This window comes from Macrotis lagotis, chromosome 1 (genome assembly GCF_037893015.1).
Source record: "Macrotis lagotis isolate mMagLag1 chromosome 1, bilby.v1.9.chrom.fasta, whole genome shotgun sequence".
Taxonomy (NCBI): Eukaryota; Metazoa; Chordata; class Mammalia; order Peramelemorphia; family Peramelidae; genus Macrotis; species Macrotis lagotis.
In genome coordinates, this window is record NC_133658.1 from 17,039,877 (window position 1) to 17,063,061 (window position 23,185).

The 23,185-nt window shown below is 37.2% G+C and overlaps 1 protein-coding gene across 3 annotated transcripts in view; it reads right to left on the reverse strand.

The window, feature by feature from the left end:
* Window positions 1–670: 670 nt before the first annotated feature.
* Window positions 671–23,185, reverse strand: part of PPP2R2A (protein phosphatase 2 regulatory subunit Balpha) — an 89,980-nt gene continuing 67,465 nt past the window's right edge. For all 3 annotated transcript variants that reach the window (XM_074195231.1, XM_074195235.1, XM_074195238.1), the window contains 7 exons: window positions 14,125–14,290; window positions 9,065–9,177; window positions 7,685–7,862; window positions 6,971–7,135; window positions 5,394–5,563; window positions 3,571–3,662; window positions 671–1,675 (listed from right to left, as the gene is read on the reverse strand). In XM_074195231.1, coding sequence (XP_074051332.1) covers window positions 1,396–1,675; window positions 3,571–3,662; window positions 5,394–5,563; window positions 6,971–7,135; window positions 7,685–7,862; window positions 9,065–9,177; window positions 14,125–14,290 — 1,164 coding nt within the window. In that variant the 3' untranslated portion in view covers window positions 671–1,395. The remainder of the gene's footprint in view (window positions 1,676–3,570; window positions 3,663–5,393; window positions 5,564–6,970; window positions 7,136–7,684; window positions 7,863–9,064; window positions 9,178–14,124; window positions 14,291–23,185) is intronic.

Below are 23,185 nucleotides of genomic sequence, written 5' to 3' on the forward strand. Positions count from 1 at the left end.
TTCGTGAAGCATTTTCTGATCATTTTTATCTCTTAAAAGTTTGTCTCTAATTGCAATAGCTTTGGGAAGCCAAAAGAAAACTTGAGAAACATTCATGGTAAACTACATCTTCATTCATTACTGATAGCAATAAAATACAAGAGAAAATACCAGGTATATTCGATGCAATCTAAATTTTCTTATCTATAGAAAAATCACTTGATATTTCATACTACATTATATGGTTGAACAACAAGGAAAATTTAACAACAGTTTTAAAGTGAACACTGTCAGCGACTTTCTCTTTGTTAGCAAGGCATTAAATAAAATTGGGATGGGATTAGGCAATGTAAAAAGTCCCTTAAAATGGAATGAAGTTCCATAAGTCTGATTCCCAGATACAATAATAGGATTTTGAGAATAAAGGGCTATATTTGTGCCCATTATCTTTTTCTATCTATGGCAATATCTACTAGCATTTTGAGGTTTGTGAAATGAGGATGGATCAGTTTCTTCAAAGCATTTTTCTACAAGACTGGTAACTCCTCCTTCCATATGTAAACAACACTGGTTAAAGTAATTGCCACAAGAGGGAAAAACACTCATGAAAATGATCACTTTATCTCAATGCATCTACTGTAAAACATAAAAATATTGGTATAGAGGTAGATTACAAAGAAAAAAAACCAGATTCTCCATTCTTTGTCACTTTTATTCAGTAGTTTTTTTTTCTCTCTCTCTTATTTTGTTTTTGGTGCCAGACACGGCAAGGAGTGATTACAGTCCAACTGTCATTAAAACATTTGTTCGCAACATAAACCCCCTTTACCATTGACCCCAAACTGACCCATTTCATGTGCTTTATTTCTTTTTCTTTCTTTTTGAATACACCACCACCAGGGCTGGGTGGAGGGGAAGTGGGTAAGAGAGTTGATGGGGAGGAGTCCAGGAGGCCAGAGGAGGAGGAATGCTACAAGCCACAGTAAGAATGAGCTGTATTTAATAAAAAAGGGCCACAAATGATACAGTAATGAGGTTACACAATTAAATCCCATAGCATGACTGAAGGCTTTCACTGTGTTTTGACGTCATCACAATGGAAGGCATAAAAAGTGGAGTAAACCAATGTTGATACAGTCCAATCTAGTCCATTAGGCAAGATGGTGCAAGTAGTCATTTAAATTAAAAGTGCCCTACCCTTACCTAAATGGCTAGCAGACATGGAGAACACCACAGTGAATCATCAACAGAGCTTTCTCCATGTAGCTATAAAAATGTGTTGTCACATGGCACATTTTTAAACACTGGAAAGGGGTGCCACAATGGACCTCTCTTTCTCTCTCTTTTACAGGTACAAATGCTAGATTCAACTATCTCAACTATGCAAGAAGTGGACTCCTGCTAGGAATGCCAACCCTAATTCACTTTGTCTTGAAATATATACAGGTTGTTTGTAGTAGCTACAGCAATGATATTTTCCTTGGGGTGCCAAGCTGTGTGAAGGATTTTCTTGTTGAAGTCTAGGCTGTCGACACTTATTTCATCTTTCTTTCGTTTGCCACTTGCACAGACTTTGCGTGGCTTCAAAACAGTGCGTGGCTTATTGTTTTCCCGGGATGCTTCTAGGGTGATATCTCGCTTTGTATTTCTATCAAACATTCTGAAGAAATTATTGTAAGATCCCGTCATGACAACACTGGAAAACCAAAAGAAAAACAAAGTCAATTTCTCAACATTTAAAATGATTTTTCTAGCAGAAAATTGAGAGGTGGGTGGAAGGGGATGGGGTAGAGATCCAAATTAGTTTCCTTCTAGACCAGAATTTAGTTAAGAGAGTCTTTGAAATCACATGTACATGTGCAGGTACACATACACACAAGGTGTTACTGAGTCTACTGACAAATGAAAAAATGGCAGAGAACCTTGGTTTGGAGTTTGGGGTCCAGGGACAGAGTCCAAGTTAGAGGGGTGGGGGGATGAGTCCTACAGGAAGTGGTGTGGACTCATGAGGCAGCTGATGATCTCTTAGATCAGATATACTGATAAACAAGATAGAATGTTTAAGGTGAAGAAAAGTAAGAAGCCACTCAAATCTGTTAAAAGGGAAGCGGTGACATCAGAGGAAAGAAGAGGACAGATTTGAGACACTATTTTCCATATTTAACTGGAAGCTCTCTTAATTAAAAACTGGTAAGTTCATTGTAAAGTAGGTGGGGGGATTACTTTTCCCCATTCAGAATCAAAACCTCAACTAGGGAAGGAAAAAAAGAAGTCCCAGAAACAGGAACAAAGAATAATTCAATTAAAATGCTCGAGTGACTCCTTCCTTTTGAAAGATGAAACAGCAAAAATGGAAAACTCTTTGATGATAAAACAAATAAGAGTAGCCATCACAGGGAAGAACAGTTCATGAAGACTGAAGAAGCAGAGAAGTGTGGCAAGTTGGGCTACAATGCCCACTGCTGTGGCCTGGATCAGGAGACTACCAACTGGCCATGCAGTCCCCTGCCCAGAAAGTATTTTTAGCATCCGGGGCTGCTGTGGGGACCCAGAGAGCACATGTAGATGCTTTGTCATTCTACAGTAACCTAAGTATCAGACACAAGGTCGAGGGCAGGGAGCACCAAAAACCTACTATTTTATAAAACTTGTTTAAATATTTTTAATTGGAGAGAAATTCAGTCCTAAGTATTTCTGAAACTTCCTCAGTCAAAAACAGCCTCCTAGAGCAACAGTGCAGAAGACTCGAGTCCTCTTGCAGCTAGCAACAAGGTCCTCCTTGGACCAAGGCAATGAGGTGTCATCCTACTTAAGCCTACTAGGAAAAGAGACAAAAAGTTGGAAAACAGGGTTTCATTTCAGGTGGTCCCAGTGCAATATGCTCTCAGTGGACCATGACACTGACCCCATCTCCCGGCCACGCCGCCCTCACACAGTTTAGCCAGCACTGTTTCTAATTCATGTTAGGTGCTTTACAACCTGTCAAGTACCACATGACAGCTTCTATTACAAATTTAATCTAGAAACTTGAAGGGTCTCAAACTAAGCTCTTCTTTCTCTAGTAAAATGAGTTAAAAGAAATGGATAATTATTGAAACAAAGGCACAAATTTAGTTTAATTGAAAGTAGCCACAATTTAATCTATATATTGGATAATCTGACATGGAAGTGAGGGTTGGTTTAATTTTTTTTCAATTACATGCAAAAGTAGTTTCCTATATTTATCTTCTTGAGCTCCACATTTTTCTAAGGATGTTTTAGAAACAAAAAACATGTTATTGTACTATTTGAGTTGAAGGACATATATTCAATACTTGAGATCCTAGAGTGATAAGGGAAGATATGTGGTAATGGCCATCTAACCTAGCACTAGTTAGTCATCTATGACATAACATTTCAGATTTCATTTAACAACCCTTAAATCCAAGCAAATGAGTCCTTCCTAATATTATGAATGCTATACATTTAACATATATGTACATGGACAGTGTACATAGAGTGAACACCTCTTCTCAGACTTGGATTGTCCCCTTACCCTGCCCCAAGTAATGGTCAAAGTTTTATGAACCATTCAAATTAAAGCCAAATTACCTGTCTGATCCATTCCAACAACACTCAAATTTGTCAAAAATGCAGTCATTCTCATACAGCGAGCAAAGTTTACTTCTGAGGTATTCATGCACCTGAAACAAAATGAGAGGAAGAACAAACCAGTTATATAAATCAATATTTAAAGCTTTCTTGTAGAAGTTGAGAAAGTCATTCATTCAGGTTTATCCCTAAAAACAGGAAGATTCAGAAACTTTTCTGACACAATATTCCAGCATTAAACTTATGAACTACAGGCTCCCCCCTCAAATAATGTCTCTTTCCCCTGGAGAAAATAGACACTATTGGATTCAGCTTTGATATTCCCCAGACTAAAGAAGGTTATAGTAATGACAGCAATACTATCAGCCCCTGGGACTTTCAAAGTTCCTTCTGCACACTGAGAAAGGGGGTAGGGGATGGGATCTGGGAATTTAGTTTTCTGAATATGGTGATAAGTACATTTTCATTCAATTGATTTCCTTTATTTATCTTATACATTTAAAAACATGATTCATTAGAACATAAAGTTAAACTCTGAGCTAATTGAAAAAATAAATTTCATATTCTAAAATAAGTAAACATTAAAGAACCATTTCCCCAGTAAATTACTAGTACTCTAAAACCTCTCTCAGCTCTCCATTATTTGGATTTAGGGGAAAAAAATGATATGCCTGTTTTACTAGAACACAAATTTGAAAAAGTGACTGTGGAAGAATAGAATGGGCACTTCTGAAATTCCTAGGATACTGGAATTCCTAAACTCCAATTACTCAAGGGCTGAAATGATTAAGGGAGTATGTAATACCATCAATAGGCAAACTGATTAATCAGATAAGACTCATTTGGGTGCCTGAATTGCATAGGTCAAAAAAGGTAATTTCATTAGTTTATTTTATATCAAAATAAATAATTCAGACTTTTTCTAGGTGCATGAAATTTTACACACTTGTAGCCAGCCACACAACCCAAGAGCATGGTCCTGTTTCTGATTCTGCCATGGCTCATAGGGTGAACTCTGACAATCATTCAAGTTAGGGAGGGCTTCTACATAAAATGACAGTGGCTAAGGAAAAAAGAGGAGAACCAATGACAAACCAAAGCAGGGGTGGGCACCATTTAAAAAAAAAAAAATCTGCCATGGCCAGCAGTCCATTCCTTTGGAGCTAAAAGCCAGAGGGTCTGTCAGACTCCAACTGCATCATTGTTCATTGTATGAACAGGGATGGGGACCCACTCCTGTTTCCAGGCCTGACCCATTTCATTCAGCATCATTTCCCCTCTGTCTGGAGGGAGAGTGAACAGTCAAACTCCTCCTTTAGAGAAGGAAAAGAATAGCCACTCTGCATACTTCAGGGCGCATCTGCTGCCCAGTGCTGGGGACCTCTGGTCTGTTCTGCTCCCCCAGCTCTCTGCCTCCTTTTAGGTGTTAAAATAACCTGAAAATAGGGACTGTCTACCTTATTAACTGTATCCCCAGAGCCTAGGACAGAATAGGAACTTAAAGAGCTATTGGCTTGAATCCTGAGTATTTTCAGTCACTACCCTCTGCCTCTCCAAATTATCCTCCACCTCTCAACTAACATGACTTATCTCAGCTGAAAGGGATGGCTGATACTTAACTTCCTGACTAAGCGGATGACTATACTAAGACGTCGAGTCCCAAAGGCAGTAGGTTTCCAGGGAAGTACATGAAAATTCAATGACAACCCAGCCACAGATTAATTAAGGACGCAGTGCCCTAATTACCACAATCTCTGAAAATAGTCAGTCTAACCTTACTCTACACACACACACACCAATGTTTTTAAAAAAACAATAAATACCTGGTAGGTTTCCACAGGTCTGTTTTCCATGTTTAAATCCCAGATTTTTACTGACAGGTAATCTCTAGTCATCATATATCGACCACTATGGCTGAATTTTACATCAGAAATGGAGGAAATGATTTCAGAGAAAAAGGACCTGTTACTGGGATCTTCGGGTTCCTCAAACACTTAAAAAACAAAACAAACAGAAAAGGGCAAGGTACAGAAAGTTCAGATGGAGAAAATATTGTAACAATTGCTCATAAAATTGTATACAAAAAAAAGAAGAGTGTGTTTTAAGTGTAAAGACTTAAACTTGTCCATCTTCATGAAGCCTTGTCCTCCCAAAGACTTAAGTTTTCTACCTTGGTTGATTTGAAAACTGAGGGCAGAGTCTTATGTAAATCTGGAAGGAGTCAGATGGCCTTTGGAGTCCCTTCCAGTTCTCCAAATGACTCCTGAGGTTCATGAATATGCTGGCTCTGCCATCTTAGCACCAAGTGAATAAACTTAGTGTCATTTTATAATAAACTTAATACTGTTACATCCAAGTGATATAGTTATAAAAAGTGGTTTAGTCAACTTTTTCAGATTAGTCAAATGTGCATATGCCTTGACAAATAAAAGATCTCCCATTCTAAGCTTAAACAGAAACATAAAGACAGATTGTTATGGGTCCTTTAGAAATCACGTTGTCCAACCAGCTCACATTCAAAAAAAAGACCCAGGCTCAGAGAGCTGAGTGTCCAGGCTAAGGGACCCGAGCTGCTCCTAAAGCCCAAAGCCCCAATGGCAGGCTAACTTAACAAAGGATCTCCCTCTAAGTTCAGCAGCCGCAAAGGTCTCTTTCATCTTGATGCTTTTCCTATCAAAGGAAATGATACCACTATAGGGATGGAAGGAAATTTCATGTGGCAACAGAATGCTACAATACAAAAAGTGTCATGTTCTATACATTTTCAGATGATGAAATATGAATTATCAATAATCCCTGGAAAACTGTTCAAGATTAGATGTCATCAGAACAAAACATTAAAATAATTTCACACTTATCAAACTAAAAAAGGTTCTGCACAATGGGTCATCATATTGAAAAGATTTTGGCACAAGGTGGCACACAAATGTGCTAGTGATGACACTGGGATTTGACTGAAAATTTGAGAAAGTCATTTTTAAATTATTCAATAAAAGTTACTCACTGCTTTACATTTTTTACCTAGAGATCCCACCCACTATTGAAACCACAGTCCAAGGAGGTTGACAGCAATAAAAACCAAAATTTCACAGAGTATTAATGACAACAAAAAGTTAGCAACAAGAGAAACCATTAAGGAATGGCTGAAGACATGACAAGGAGGAAGAATTCAAGTCAAATCAACAAGCCAGAGTAAATGCACACCATGTGTCAGTGGGAACCAAGATTCAGATAAGAAGCCAAGGAAACTAAGCATGAAGTGATGCCAAGTGAAGAACAATGCACCATGACTATGACCCAGTGGATCAAGACCAACATAACTGGGTGACCAACATGCTGGGCACTGATCAATGAGCCCCACCACAGCCCCCCATGCTATCTTTCAGCTCACTGAACTCACATTTTGAATGCCGGTCACAGAGTGCAGAGGCTCTCATATCACACAGTCGAATCGTCCCTTTACTGCTGCTGTACACAAACGTGTTACAGCTGTTGGGATGGAACTCTGCTGCCGTGATCACCTCAGTCAGCTCTTCCATGTTGGCTGGCTTGATATCTACAATATCTGGTTAGCAGCTTATTAAAGAATTTCAACGTAGCAATATGTAGCCTTCATGTTTCATTTAAGCACTATTCTTAGCTACTTTATTTCTAAATTATATTTTAAAACACAGACTGTTTCTGTTTTCTTACCAACATAACTTTCAATTCTTAATAGGTAGTACAAAAAAAAAAGCCAAAATGGGATAGGGACCCCCTTAAGGCAATTCCCCTAAAATGAGAGACCAATCAAAACCCCATTTTCTATGTATAAGTCAGATACTTTTGTAGACTTGTAATAAGCAGCAGTTAAGTTAGAAAATAGTGAGTATAGTAACACTTAATCTTCTATTGGGGCGGCTAGGTGGTGCAGTGGATAGAGCAGCGTCCCTGGAGTCAGGAGGTCCTAAGTTCAAATTAGGCCTCAGACATTTAGTAATTACCTAGCTGTGTGGCCTTGGGCAAGCCATGTAACCCCATTTGCCTTGCAAAAACCTAAACCAACCCCCCCCCCAAACAAAAAACTTCTATTACTACATAATAATCCCATTTGAACCCAAACTGAAATGGATACTAAAACTTCTGTCTGTAATTTCAAGGTGCCAAAGATTAATCCGCAAATCATCTGCAGATAAATATGTTTCATAATCACTATTGATAGAGATAGAATTGATGTGATATGTATGAGCATTGGCAAATATTCTCCTTGGACTCGCTTCAACCATCAGATCCATGGGCCGAAATACTGGCACCTATCAATTAGATAAATAAAAAAATACACAATAAAAACCATTTCATAACTTCACGGTATTCTTTCAATCATACTTGTCTTGTAATGAAGACAAATGAAAACCAAAGTTATTTTATATTGTTTTCTAAGCACTTGAAGTTTATATTTAAAAGCAATAGAAGAGGATTCAACAAGGATAAGAAACTTTGATAATCAACTTTATCCACATTAGTGACACTGTAGAGACTTTTACTATACCTAATAAGTTAAATGGAGAAACAGACACATAAGAGTTCCATAAAGTCACTGGTGCTCACAGAAAACTGAGGGATTTCATCATCCCCCAATCTTTCACTTGAGACAACCATCCAAATTAACTTGTAGTTTTCATCCTATATTAATACTTAACAAGGGACTACTCCATTAAATTAAGAAAAAATTAATAATTAAATTCATATGGAGTAAGAAAACATTTATCAAGTCAAGGGAAACAATCTTTAAAAGGAAATAAGGGGGAAGAATCACATCCTTGACCCCTTGATTCTATTACAAAGCAATAATTATTTGAATGCTTTGATAACAAATACAAATAGAAAAGATGATCACTCAAAGATGAGACAGGGCAGCTGAATAATGTAGTGAACAGAGCACCAGGCCAAGAGTCTGGAAGACTCAATGACCCTGAGAGCAAGCCATTTAATCCTGTTTGCCTCAATATACCTTGTCTGTAAAATGAAGGGGGTGTACTTCCATCCACTGGGGAAATGACTGAACACATTATTGTATATGAATGTAAAAGATTATTACTGTGTCCTGAGAAATGTTGACAGAAAGCCTGGAAACAGAGATCAATAATAATCATAGAAAAACAATTGTCATTTCCCCAATGGATAGACACCCCTTCATTTCCAATAAAATGGAACACAATAAAATAAAAAAAATGGACACAATAAAACGGGCTGGTACAAAAATTTTTGAACATAAAGGCACTTTTCTTCTTTATCTTGTTGGGGGTGGTGGTGGCGGTATATAAGCAAAGCAGTGTGATAACTGGTTCAAACAATAGGCACATTGGAATGACTGCTGTTATTTGCTTTTTCTCTAATTATTAGAGAGCTGGAATATTCCCACTCCAATTTTTGAGGTGTGGAACACTCACATCTTGAGAAATAATATCCATCCAATGGTTAAGATCTATAATAAATACATCTAAAATATACTTGCCCGTAGTGTAGTAACGGTTGTAGGATCCCTATACCGACCATCTTCTTCCTTTAAGTTATATCCCTCTGGTCTTTTGTCCCTTTCAGATATTTTCCATAATTTTATTGTTTTATCTGAGAAGAAAACAAAAAAAAAAATTTTTTATAAAACTAATTTTATGACTAACCAAGCACTGCAGACATTTTAAAATAAATGCCTATAAACAGTATTAGGTATCCTATCCATCAGCACTCTCCCAATTCACTTCAAAAGCCACATGGAACTTTGAAATACATTTCACCTGAAAACATGAGAGAGAGAGAGAGAGAGAGAGAGAGAGAGAGAGAGAGAGAGAGAGAGAGGAGAGAGAGTACACACACACATTTCACCCCATCAAAACTAAGAGGCAATAGCTAGACATGTCCCTGACCTCTTTATAAAATCTTCCCTTTCTTAGGCAGAACTCTTAACTATCCTAGGGATGACAACACAACTGTTATGTCAGTCACTTCACTCCTATCCTTTATTTGTTTTAATGCAATACAATTGGTAATAGGAGGACTAAAGAGTGCTGGGTCAAGGGAATTACAGAACTTTAAGTTTCATAATACTTCAATATTCCTTCTTTCTATAAATGTTTCAGTGGACAAACCCAATATTCTAGAGAAGGCTTTTTTGCAGTCCTTTTAAATTTTACAAAATTCCTACTTATGAGGAAAAATGCAATCCACCTCCAGAGACAGAACTGATGGATTCTGAATGCAGATCAAAGCATACTATTTTTAAATGGCTTTTCCCCTCTTTTCTTGCACAACATGACTAATATGGAAATGTTTTGCATGACTACATATGTAAAATCTATATAAAACTACTTGTCTTCTCAAAAGGGGGAGAAAAGGAAGAGAGAGAGAGAGAGAGAGAGAGAGAGAGAGAGAGAGAGAGAGACAGAGAGACAGAGAGAAAGTATGGAATCCCAACATTTAAAAAAAAGACTGAAATAGTTTTACAATGGAAAAAAATAAGATATTTTTAAAAATAAAATTCATGACATTTATAAGATAACTAATTTTAGTAAGGAAAATGTTTCTGGATACTAATTAACAAAAACAATGTCCTGGTCCAGCTCAATATAGCTTTAGTAATCCTTCATTGCTGTCTTTCACTTAATCTTACTAAAATTCAATTATCCTGATCTTTCCAAACAGCATAGTTTTACCCATATTATGAAGGGTAAAGATAACCAGAGTCTAGGTTCAAAAGGGATTGGTTTTCTGCAAAAAGCCTGCTAATCACAGTACCAGGTAGCTCAGCCTCCTGGTTCCATGATTAGTGCATAGAATCAAATCGCTAGCATCTATTTGCACAAAAACTAAACAAAACAAACAAAAAAAGGTGAAGAATTATATTTTGGAGAACTCATTTTTCTGACCACCTTTTTTCCAATTCTAAATAAATAGAGAAAAAGAATGTGATTAGGTCTGAGGAGCCACATTCTGCCATCCAAACAGTGAAAGAGGGGGAATAAGAATCACCAGGGAAGAAGAGATGCATCTAACTTATCTTGAACACAAACAGAAATGAAGATCATATAAGAATTCCTGTAGAACACACAATTACTTAGAAAACCACATATAAAATTATCAGTGTTCAGCTGTATATTTTCTTAAACACTTTCCAATTACATTTGAATCTTTGTGTTTGACCCCTCAGCTTCAATATATGCTGCTTTTGTTCACCTACTCCAAATAAATTAAAACTCACAGTTCATCTCCTGCCAGGTGTCATTCCCTGGTCAATAGCAACAACTTTCAGTCGTTCTACTCTTTGTGACTCCATGTTCATAGCATGCCAGGTCCTTCTATCCTCCATTACTTGTTGGATTCTATCCTAGTTCAGAGTAACGGTTCAGGATATTCTCTATCCATCTCATCCTCTCCCATCCCCTTTTCCTTTTGCCTTCAATCTTTTCCAACATCAGGGTCTCTTCCAATTAGTATTGTCTCTTTTCGTTGTGCTGCCAAAGTATTTAAGATTCAGCTTCAGCATTTGACCTTCCAAATGAATTAATTTCTCTAAGTATTGACAGATTTAATATCCTTCCTATCCGAGGGACTCTTCAAAAGTCTTCTCAAGCACCACAATTCAATTCTGTAATGCTCAGTTTTCCTTGTGGTCTATCTTCCTTCCAAAGAGGAAACATCTTAATTAAATGCAACAGTTGCCATTTTCAGTGATCTCTGAGCCTAAGAATATAAAATCTAACCCTGCTTTCATTTCTGCTCCCTCTTATTTGCATGAAGTGCCATGCCTGGCATTTCACATGATGTACTCTAAATATAAATTAAATAAGATGTCAATATACAACCTTGTCATACTTCATGTAATCAATGAAGTTTTTTCCACAATCCAGTGAAGGTTGGCAATTTGGTCTCTAATTCCACTGCCATTTCAAAAACCAGCCAGCTCTTCTAGGAATTCTCAGTTCACATACTGCTTAAATACTAGCTTGCAGAAACTTAAGCATAACCTTGCTAGTGTGTAAAATTTAAATGGGCTCATTTATTTAGAGTCAATGTTAAATCTATGTATACAATGCCTATATTTGTCTAAGATTCATTGTAAGAGACAATCTAACCCCCCCACCTCTAGGAATGTTCAATATTCGTTGAGGGGGGTGGACTAACTGACTTGTATAACAGCAGATACACCTCAAAACTTAACCTCTCATTCAAAATCAATTTTCTTTTTTTTCCTATCAATTGTTGTGGCTGGAGTAGGGAAGGCCTAAATTTAAGTTCATACTCAATCTCAGATATTATTAGCAGGCAACCCTAGGCAAGTCATAGAACCTCTGCCTCAGTTTCCTTAAGTCTAACAGCACCTACTTCACAGAGTTGCTGCAAGAAACAAATGAAACAATAATTGTAACATATTTGGCACAGTGACTGGTTCACAATAAGGGATGGATGTCTATTCATCTGTTGATCATTAGGAATGCTGTCATCCTCATACTCATCATCCCCAAAACTCACTTTTGTGAATTTAGCATCCGAAGACTTGAATACCATGTCTGACTCTACCACTTATCAACTGTGTGCTCTTTAGTCACTCATTTATCCTCTCTGGACCTCAGCTTGGTCTACTAAAATGAAGGGGCTGGTGTCAATGACCTTCAGTTCTTCCCAGGTCCTAATCTAGGTTCCTATCACAAGACTCAAGAGACAGCAATCTTCTCTTCTATACTCCCCTATCTCTAGCAACAGTACCGCCATATCAATGGCATGATTTAATACAAGAGTAATAACAACAAGGGGATTCTTGAAATACAATCATTAAAAAAAAATGTAAAATCCATCTTAGCTTTTCAGTCACAAAAACAGACAGCAGGCTGGATCCGCCCCTTTCTCCCTCTTTAAAAAGGTTTGGGGATCCTCAACATGATCACTCACACACAGACACACATTCCCTATCTCCTCATCCCCCCCCATATTTTCATCTGACTGGATTTTAAGACTTCTCAGTCACCCTGAACACTTTCCTGGGACGTGTTCCAACTGGCCAGTGTCCCTACAAGTGAACAAGGTCTAAACAGAGCAGAATCTCACAAGTCTCTTCCTCTTCCTCACCCTGGACTCTGGGCACCTTATTTAAGTTCTCCATAGCATCTAAGGCATCTTTGCTGATTCAGAGCACATGAATGACCTGTTATTTCTTCCTCCATTCGGTGTGCTTAGAGAAAACACATAACTAGATAAAAACAGCAATCCATGACTCAACATTTCTTTTAACTAAACTGAATCTTATCTGATTTGGCCTACTGTGTGGTCTGTATGAGGTTTCTTTAGATTCTAAAGCTTGTAACCACTTTTAGTTATTGGTTCCTTATGAAAAGAGGATTGTAAGAAGAGCATTGACTTGAAGACCTCAAATGAGAGAAGATAATCCTAAATCTGTCTCTATCTTCTACACATACTCAGAGATTTTGGACGAAGACAAAGTAGTCTTTCAAATGCTTGAAGAGAATTATGTCCCACACAGCTTTCTCTTGTGTAGTCTAACCCCACCCCTTCCCCAAGTTGCTTCACTTAAGCATCATATGGAATACATGCTTGCTTGTCCCTTTACTATCCTGACTGCCCTGTCCCAGACACTCTCTGACTTATCAATGCCCTCCTGAAAAAGAGGAAATGTGCCTACTCCCTCTGGAATATCCTCTCCCAGTAATGGTCAACTGCTGGTCTTTACATTTTTTGAAAGAAGATTCCATAGAAACATTCCTCCTTCTCAACTTTCTCTGAATATACTGAATGAAAAGATTTTATTTTACAAACATAGAGGCAATTTTCATATATGACTATTGGGGGAGATCTCAGTTCTCTCAAACTCCACAATGAGTTCCTTTCTGTCTGGCATCTAGACAGCACATTGATATATATAAACAGTCATTCATAAACTGGATGATCAAAATAGGGGCTGTCTATGTATGATTCTCCAACTATATCAAACAAGTTAGCAACAAGCATTTTTTTCAGCCAATACTGTAATAGGTATAATTCTAAGTGATAACCATACAAAATACTAATTAAAATGCGATAATACTTGCTTTAAGGAGCTTAAATTCTCTATTTGAAGGCAGGAGAAGTATGTCTTATGGATGAAATTTTATCATTTAAAAATTAAGCATGTTAAAGAAATATTATCTGGAGGTTTTGTCTCAACTTAGCAAGAGAGAAAGCCAAGTTATTAGTGTGTGTGCTAAAAATCAAAATTGCAAGGGTTTCCTAAGTTTCTAGACCACACAGAGGAGCACGGTTTCCAAACCTCTGGGACCTAGCCCAACAGTGACTAAGTAATCTAGAGTCCATCTTGTTTCTCCCAAAGTCAAAAGAAATATTTTGCTTGGGGCAGTCAGGTGGCAGGGTGGACAGAGCACTGGCCCTGGAGTCAGGAGAACCTGAGTTCAAATTGGGCATCAGACACTTAATAATTACCTAGCTGTGTGATCTTGGGCAAATTACCTAACCCCATCGCTTTGCAAAACGAAAGAAAGAAAGAAAGACAGAAAGAAAGATTTTGCTTACCATTGGTAGATAATAAAAACTGAGCAGCATTTTTCTGAGGCAACCACCTAATCTTGTTGATCTTTTCTTCAATTTCTAAACTTTTCAAGTAGTCAAACTCAGGTTCATGGCTCTGGAAGGTGCTGTAAACATTGTATTCTCCTCTGCTATGCGTTTGGGTTTTGTTCTAAAATGTAAAAAAAAAAAAAAAAGAAATTCTGATTGACTCTACTAAGGAGATTTTAGAATAATCTTTGCAACAAGGTTAAGTCAATATATTTTTTCTATTACAAAAGACTTTTAAAACAAGTTTCAAATAGCCCATACAGTTTCAAGGCACGCTCACACAACCATAATATTAGAACGATAATGTTTTGTTTTTAAAGATCTATGTAAAATTTTCATTCAAATGGACTATTTTACTTGAATTTTGCCTTTTTTTTGCCATTTAGCATTTTTTTTACATTATTTTGCATAAAAGAAAAGAAAGCTATTTTGTGGAATTCTAAAATATCTTGAATGGATGTGACCTTAGACATCGCTTTTGTCACTGCTTTAGGTTAGCAAAAATGAAATTAGAAAATCAATCCAGAACATACCAATCTACAGTAGAAGCATTTTTTCTGACAATTTTACAATCAATTCCCCAATGATCTAGTATATGGTTGACTCTTTTTCTTTGTTCACTTTTTATGTCTGCCTTTAGACTACAAAACTGAAAAGGCTTCTTACAATGCGAAGTAATATATTCAATGTGATTAACACTGGTGAAGAAATATGGAGCAGTCAAACTGAGGATTTCAAATTATCCATAGGCTTTCTTTGTAACTGGTAACTGAGATAATTCGTGGTGCTAATTCTATATGCATTATCATCAACACTGGCCTATTCAAACAAGATGAACATTATTTTTTGCCCATACTCGGTTAACGTAAAAGGATAGTTCACTAGTTACCACAATGGACTAATACAATATTGTTTAAATGAAAATGTTCAGACATCATGTTATTCAGTCAGCTAATAATAAATATGCAAACGGAAAAGTTAGATCATTCAACCATCTAGCAACAAGGTGATTTTGACAGCCAACAACGAATGCATATGAAGCACAAATGGCATAGAAGGAAATTCATCTTGAGCACAACACACAACAATTCTATTAAATAGGCTTGTGAATTATTTATCAAGTAGGAGAAGTGAAAGGTCTTGTGTGCAGGACAAATATTAGAGAAAGATTGATTGAAATAGTAACTCTTGCCATGTTAACTTTTTCTTTTTGGTTTTGAATAACACATATATACAAAAAGAAGATATTAACAAAAAGTTTAATTATGTGAGTGCTGAAATGCAAAAACAAAATTGAAAATTCATTTTGTTTTTAAAATGTTATAGAGTCCATGTGGTATAAAATCGAAAAGACTGGTTAAGGAGACTTAAGTTCTGACCCTCACTAGCTATGTGACCCTGACAAAATCATTTAACCTCTCTGGGAGGATTCACCTAATAAGTTTGGCACTGATTTGTGCCCTGGGGGACAGCTTTCCTTATACTGAGTAGTGCTGTATTTCTTTTCTTTTTTTTTTTAGGTTTTCTGCAAGACAAATGGGGTTAAGTTGCTTGTCCAAGGCCACACAGCCAGGTAATTATCAAATGTCTGAGACTGGATTTGAACCCAGGTACTCCTGACTCCAGGTCTGCACCACCTAGCCACCCCCTGTATTTCATTTTGATACAAAGAAGACTTCCCAAGACTTAAGAGATCCTTTATAAAAACTACAATTAGAATGCAAGGGGGGGGGAAAGCCCCACAAAAACCTCTGATTCTTTTTAAAAGGGGGGTGGGGGATAGGGAATGAAGAGAATAGGACCTTATTTGTTTGTGTGCAAGTCCAGGACTAACATGTGATTTTGAACCAGAGCTGAGATGACTTCCACGCTGAATTCTGTAGTTAGTGTACATTGATCATCTGACTTTGCATCTTTCATTCTGAATCAATTTCTAAGAAGTGTATGTTTTATCTGCACACTTCACATATGCCATTCAGTGACACACCACAATTTATTTCTGGTCACAATTCCTCTGAGTGTGAATTAGTGTCTGCCTTGATGCCCTGTCATTTTTGGTCACTTTAATCTAGCTGAGCTTGGCCTTAAAAAAAAAAAATCTAAGAATGTTAAGTATATAAATTCAATAAAACAAAACCAAAATTTAATAAAGGGCAGAGATAAGGATTGCTTAGATTTAATGACTTCATTTTCTTTTAACCCCAAAATCTTGTTTCTTTTCGGTAAGAATCTGCTATCCCTCAAAAGATCTGTCAAATTTTTAAATAGTAATGCTGCCAAGTGGCCAGTAGGGGGAACTAGTCACAGGACACTGCACCTTTCTCCTGGTGGTTTTGCAAAAACAGAACTTCATTATCAAATTAACTTTGGGGGTATATTTATGGATTTCACTCAGCAGCCCAGGGCTGAGCCCTTGGGTTCCCAAGAGGCTTTCTAAGCCTCAGGGAATCCCTTCACATCTCTGAGACTCTTACAAAGGCATGGTTTCACAGACAACATTTCCTCCACTTGGGAGTTTCCTCTGTCTATCCCAATGTGAAAGGGAGTATGGACACACAGATGTGAAACAGCAACAGCTCTGTGTGGCTATTCACCTTATTGAACAAACCTTCTAGAGATCACTATCAGCATACAGCAAGAAAAACTGAAAACTCCAAGACAAACTTTCCACTTAATTCTCTACCTTAAAATATAGGATATAAGATATTAATAAGCTTTAAGCAAGTGTGGACATGCTGGGTACAGCACAAATACAAAGAAGAAATTAATCCTTAGAGGAGAGAAAAAAGGTCCATAGTCAAGTATCTACAAAATAATGGAAAAAGTATACAAAGGAGCAGAATATGAGACAGTCTGGGAGGACGAGGAAAGGCTTCATGAGCTGCTGAATCTGAAGAGAGCAGGCTGAGCAAAAGGTGCAAAGGCTTCTTGGAAGGCAGAGAAAAGGCCTAGAGCAGGAGGTAATGGGGCCAGCAGGACCCTAATGCTAACTGCTAAAGAAGCTGCATTGGCAGCATCATGAATACAGGATTGACTTGAGGAAAGACATGAGGCAGGAAGACCAATTAGGAAGCCATTCCATCATTTAGGCAAAGAGGAAATGAGGCTCAGAACCAACAAAGAGGTTGAGAGAGAAGAGATTAAAAAGATGCAGTATCTAAGAACTAAGAAGAAATGCAGATTCTGGGAGAACAAATGTTACCAACCTGTGAGGAAGGGCAAATAATGAGTGGTGTCTTCAAGTTTGAGGAGAAAGACAATGGGGCTCAATTTTAGATATTCCCATTTCTTGGGAAACACTGTTAGGAGACAGTATATGGACAAGGAGGAATGCTCCAAAAACCTAGAAGGCAGAGTCTGATCCACAATGTTAAAACAAACAGAGTGGCTGAGCAAAGACTATCAGATTTCTAGAGTGTCAAGAGAACATTAGATAAGGAATCTGGAAAAATCTGGTTTCAAATCTTACCTGTCTCCTTAAATAGCCAAGTCACTTCACTTTGATCCTCTTTTACTCAGCCATCAAACAGGTCATTGTAAGGATCAAATGAGATCATGCAGGTATAGCCCTGAATAAATATTAAAGCACTACCTCACATAGGGAATACTGCACTCCTTTGCCAATACAAGGATAATCGACAATTATGATGAAGATTCAAGCTCCTGAACCAATGCTAAGGTACCTTTGGAACCAATGAGTAGATTTAGCATTGTTTAACTGATCAATCACTTAGTACATGTCTATTTTGTACCTGTCCTATGCTAACTGCTATGGCTTAACAAAAACAACTCAGAACGCATCTGCAAGATTAAACAAACTAATCGGGGAAGACTACATCAAAAATAAAGCAATCTATGAATGCGAAAACATCAAATAGGAAACCATTTTTGACAACTACACATATGGAAAAAAATAAAATACTGAAATATATGGGCAAGAATCTAGTATGAGTGGTTTATAATTTCTAGAAGAATCCATATTCCCAAAATGTGAAAGTTGGTTCTAATGTTAAAAGTAACAGTTAAATCATTATACATGTATAGCCTATATTAGATCACTTGCTGTTAAGGGAAGGGGGGAGGGAAAGGAGAAAAATGTGGAACTCAAAACCTTACAGAAAAATGAAAGTTATAAACTAGTTTTGCATGAAGTGGGGAAAAAATATTTTTTTTTAAATAGTGGATAAGTTCCTAGTTTGGTTCAGAAAATCAGAAAAGTTTAAGAGTTTTATAGAAGCAGGACTGAAAATGTGAAAAGCTGAATAATTCCTTATGTAAAAGAGTGTCCATAATTCTCTGATTAAGTCCTTAAGTAGTTGGCCCAACTCTGTAAAAGTCAGTCTCCTATCAAACACATAATTCTCAACTGTGGCTAATTGGTCCCACCATAACAGAATCAAAAGAGAAAAGTGAAATGGGTTTTGGAGACCTAGACTAGAACTAGTGAAGCAGATGCTAGTGTTTTCTGGTTTAGAATGGAAAACAACCAAAGTGACACTGAGTCATTAAGAAAAAAGTAATGAAAGAGGCAAAAAGTATAAAATACTACCAGGAAAATGGATAAAACGAGATTTATTGGATAGGTGAAAATTCAATATTCTAAATTTCATTACCCAATATAGTAATAGTAATAATAATAATATCTTTATTTTTGAAGAAGACCATGACATCTAGGAGGTGATGCCACGACAAGCACATGAACTGAGTGAGGGGGTGCTGTGCTAAGTCACCAGCCTCACTTTCTCCTCCAAAGCCATCTGGGACTAGTGACCAAATAGGAAACAAGAATGACTGGGGATGGCCCTGGATGCAAAAGTGACTTGCCCAAAATCACAAAGTTAGTTAGTAACAAGTGTCTGAGGTCAGATCTGAGCTCAAGTCCTCCTGAATCCAAGGTCAGTGCTCTATCCAGTGCACCACCTACCCAAAGATGCTAGATAAATGAAGCCTTATAAAAGTGGCAACAACTGTTACTGTTATTAAGTGTCTGAGGCAGCATTTGAACTCAGGTCCTCCTGACTCCAGGGCATGGTCTATTCACTGTACCACCCGGCACACCCCTAGCTGCCCTTGCTTCATCTCTTATCAAATCTAATGTATTGGTGAATTTCCATGTCCTCTACTAGTGCCACTTCTGGAAGTTAAAGACACAACCATGACATAATGAAAAACAAAGAGATCAAAGTTTTGATTAATGTTGAATAACAAAGTTTTACTGGAATTTGCATTTATACACATATTTGTTATTTCTTTGCCTCCCAATAAAAGAACAATTCACTCACTTCCCTTCTGAATTTCTATTACAAGTAATGATATTAGGAAAATGATTCCAGGTATATGTAATAGACTCCCTTGCCCCTCATCTCTAAAATGAAGGGACTGGTCTAGATTACATCTGCAGTACCTTCCAAGTCTCCATTGCTCTGATTGATCCCAGAGTTTTGTGGGTGGGGAAGGAAATCACACCTCAATGCAAATTCATTAAATGTCCCAAATGAAATTTAATGCAATCTTGGCCAACTGAGGCTTCCTGGAATTAAGGCTTTATCTTTCAGTAAGATATGTAATACCGAACAAAAAGCCTCCTCTTCTGGCTGGCTTGGATAACTTTGAAACACTGCAGGTAACAGCAGGAAACAAATGACAGAGTGAGGAAGCAAGTCCTGTTCCAGAAGAAACAAAGCCTCAACTATCTGATCAATGGCACAGTAGAAAATATGCTAGGCCTGAAGTCAGGAAGATTCCTCTTCCCAAGTTCAAATGTCAGGCACTTAAATTAACAGTATGACTCTAAGTAAGTTCCTTAACCCTGTTTATCTCAGTCTACTTCACTGTAGTAGAGAAAGGAGTCTGAGTGCTCATCTACTCAGTGAGTCTGGATCTAGAGCAGGAAGAGATTTTCAAACAGCTTTCACGGATGATCTTGGAATTGTACAAGAATGGGAAGCTACAAGTCTATACTCACTCTAAGGGAGATTAATTTTTTTAAGGGAGATATAAAATAAAGGAATTAGAGATCAAATTTTTAAAAAATTATAACTAGTCCATTAATCTCAACACAATATACAAAGTTATATCCTTGTTTTGCAAATAGGAGGAAAGGAGAAGGGAAAAGCCCTGAGAGGAAGGAAGTGCTATGAACACTTAAGACAAATGAATCATTTGGAGACATTTAGTCATTCTGGGTCTTTTATAAGGCACATCAATCCTAGGAAGTGTACTACACAACTCAAACAGAAAAATGATCTGATTATAATACTTATTTTCAAATAAAACCATCTTTGATACAAGGGATTTTCAGTCCTTTGATGTAGTATAACATGGTATAAACTAGAGTGCAACATAGTATTCAGAGAACCACTTTGGAGACAACTTAAGAAGCCAGAGTTCCTGAGCTTCCTGGACAATGACTCTGGGGGTCCATGGAAAACCAAACTTAAAAGACAATTAATTATTAAGTCTTTTGTGAACTAGATCATTTTCTCCACTAATGGGAAGTTTTACAGAAGATGGTTAATTTCATTCTTTCTCATTAAATGAGTGACTATCTCTTTAGAATATTTTTCACAGAAAAACAGATGCAAAGGAAACAACTTCTTTGACAAAATATTCTCCTGGCTTTGGGATTTCTCCTAAATATTCTAAAGTCTTAACTGTACTCCTTATTTTTAATATCAGTACAAGAGATGTAAATACTGTGAATGGGAAAGAGAACTCACATAGCCAACTACACAATTATCTATACAAATGGAATTAATCATGAACCAAAAAATTATTCCCTTTAAAAAGAAGCATTACATCTTGAACTAGATTTTAATACAACTTACTTAAAAAAACCTCTCTCGAATGTGAAAAATGACCTCATTTTGAGGTGAAAGACTTCTAACTAAATTTATAATTAACTACTTCTATTTTAAAGAGAAACAACACAAGACCTTCACTTAAAATTTTAAACTCAATAAGCCTGTGTTATCCAATGATAAAAGATTCTTTTTTTCTTTTCTTTTTTTTTAAGGTTTTCCCAAGGCAATGGGATTAAGTGGCTTTCCCAAGGCCACACAGCTAGGTAATTATTAAGTGTCTGAGACCACATTTGAACTCAGGTCCTCCTGACTCCAGGGTGGGTGCTCTATCTACTGCACCACCTAGCCACCCTGATAAAAAGATTCTTTAAGAGAAAAATGACAAAATGGACAAGAAAAACATTTCAGTGGTTATGTTTAGGTTCAAGATCTTAGCTAACTAGAATCCCAAGCATAAAAAGAAGAGGGGTCATTCCTTAATTCTTGCCCACAACATGTTCTTTTCCTTTTCTTCAACCAAGGCCAATTGAAAAGGAAATGATCAATACCCTTGGTATCTGTGTATCAGATACTGTCAATCATTTCTTTTAACATGGAATTACCTACCTCACTGAGGTGCTGTGAGGATTAATTCATTAGTGTTTGTAAAGCACTTTGAGATCCTCAGGTCAAAGACGCTATGGAAGTGCAAAGTAGTAATATTATTACCACACTTTTGATTTCCAGAAAGATTTCCCCAAGCCTTAAAAACTCTACACTGGAATTCTGAATGTGTTACAGGGAATAGCTTCAGACAATTAAGCCCTGTCCAACTTAGTCTTAGACCACCCAGCTTGTGAAGCTCCAACATAAGAGTTGGACAGAAGGTAGAGAACGCCAAGGAACTTGGGGCTGAGCCTAAGGCTTAACAGTGGCCAGACTTTTATCCTGGTCTGCAAAGGGGAAAACAAGAAGGCAAGTTCAACTAAGAATACCGTATTTCCCCATGTCTAAGACACACCTTTTTGGGAAAAATTTAGGGTCTAAAAACTGGGAGTGCCTTATACAGTGGTTGTAGATTTTTTGACTTCCATTTCCTGCTTTTTTGAGCTCATTGTTTTGCATTTGTTACCAGTATATTAGGTGACTTTTGCCATGTTCTTCTCAGAAATGGCTCAGAAAAGATTTTCATCCACTGCTGAATTCAAGGTCCAATTTGATCCAATTTGCAAAAGTGAATGGAAATCGTGCTGCTGAACATCAGTGTGGTACTCCTCCAACTGAGAAAACAATCTGAGCCTGGCTCTGGGAAGAAGAACCCCTCCCAACAGAAGAAGGCCAGAAGAGTCAAGGAAGCCAACCGGCCTGATATAGAAAGGGAATTGAAGAGAGGGATGGAAGAGCAAAGGGCCATTGGAATTTCTGTGTCCACAAAGATAGTTCAGCAGGAGGCCAGAAGAATGGCTGATGAAAAAGGACTGATTTCAAAGGAGACAACCTCATGAAACAGAATGGACTAAGCATGCGTCTACGCACCAGACTTGCCCAAAAGATGCCTGAAAGCATAAGATCCTTGAATTTCATGATGAAAAAAACTGGAGTTCAATAACTTTATGTAATACATTATTTTTTCAAATTCTGAGCCCCAAAATTAAGGTGCATCTTTTACATGGAGAAATACTTTATATATTTAATATGTTTTGAAGGTCAATTGCTCTATAAAACCAAGACAGTATAATAGCAAGCTTCACTCTGAGAAAACTACTACTGCATTTGGCAAAATGGTTGAGTGATACCTGGATTAGAATTGAATATTTAATTTAATCCAATTTAAATGCTTCGTTTTTTCAAGTACAAATACCAAGAGGCAGGCACTTAAAACGATTTGACAGGACTAAATGGGCAGCTTCTTTAAAGCAGTGCTCAGCCTTCTATGTGTATGTGTGTGTGTGGGGTGTGTGTGTAAGATTAGGGGAAAACTTATGAAACTCAAAATAAATAAAATCATTAATAAAGCAGAGCCCAGAAGAGACTGGTCCATATCTGCTCTGCAGAGCTGGAAGAAAAAAAGGGACAACTTCAATGAACGAAGGTTTGGAGGATGGGGGTTCAAAGAATAGTTCTTTTAGTCAATTTTCTTTTAAAAAACAAATTAAAAAGTAACTGTGGAGAAAAATGCTAAATCATCTGCTGGAGCAGTTTTGTTTTGTCAATGCCATTTGGATCAAAGGATT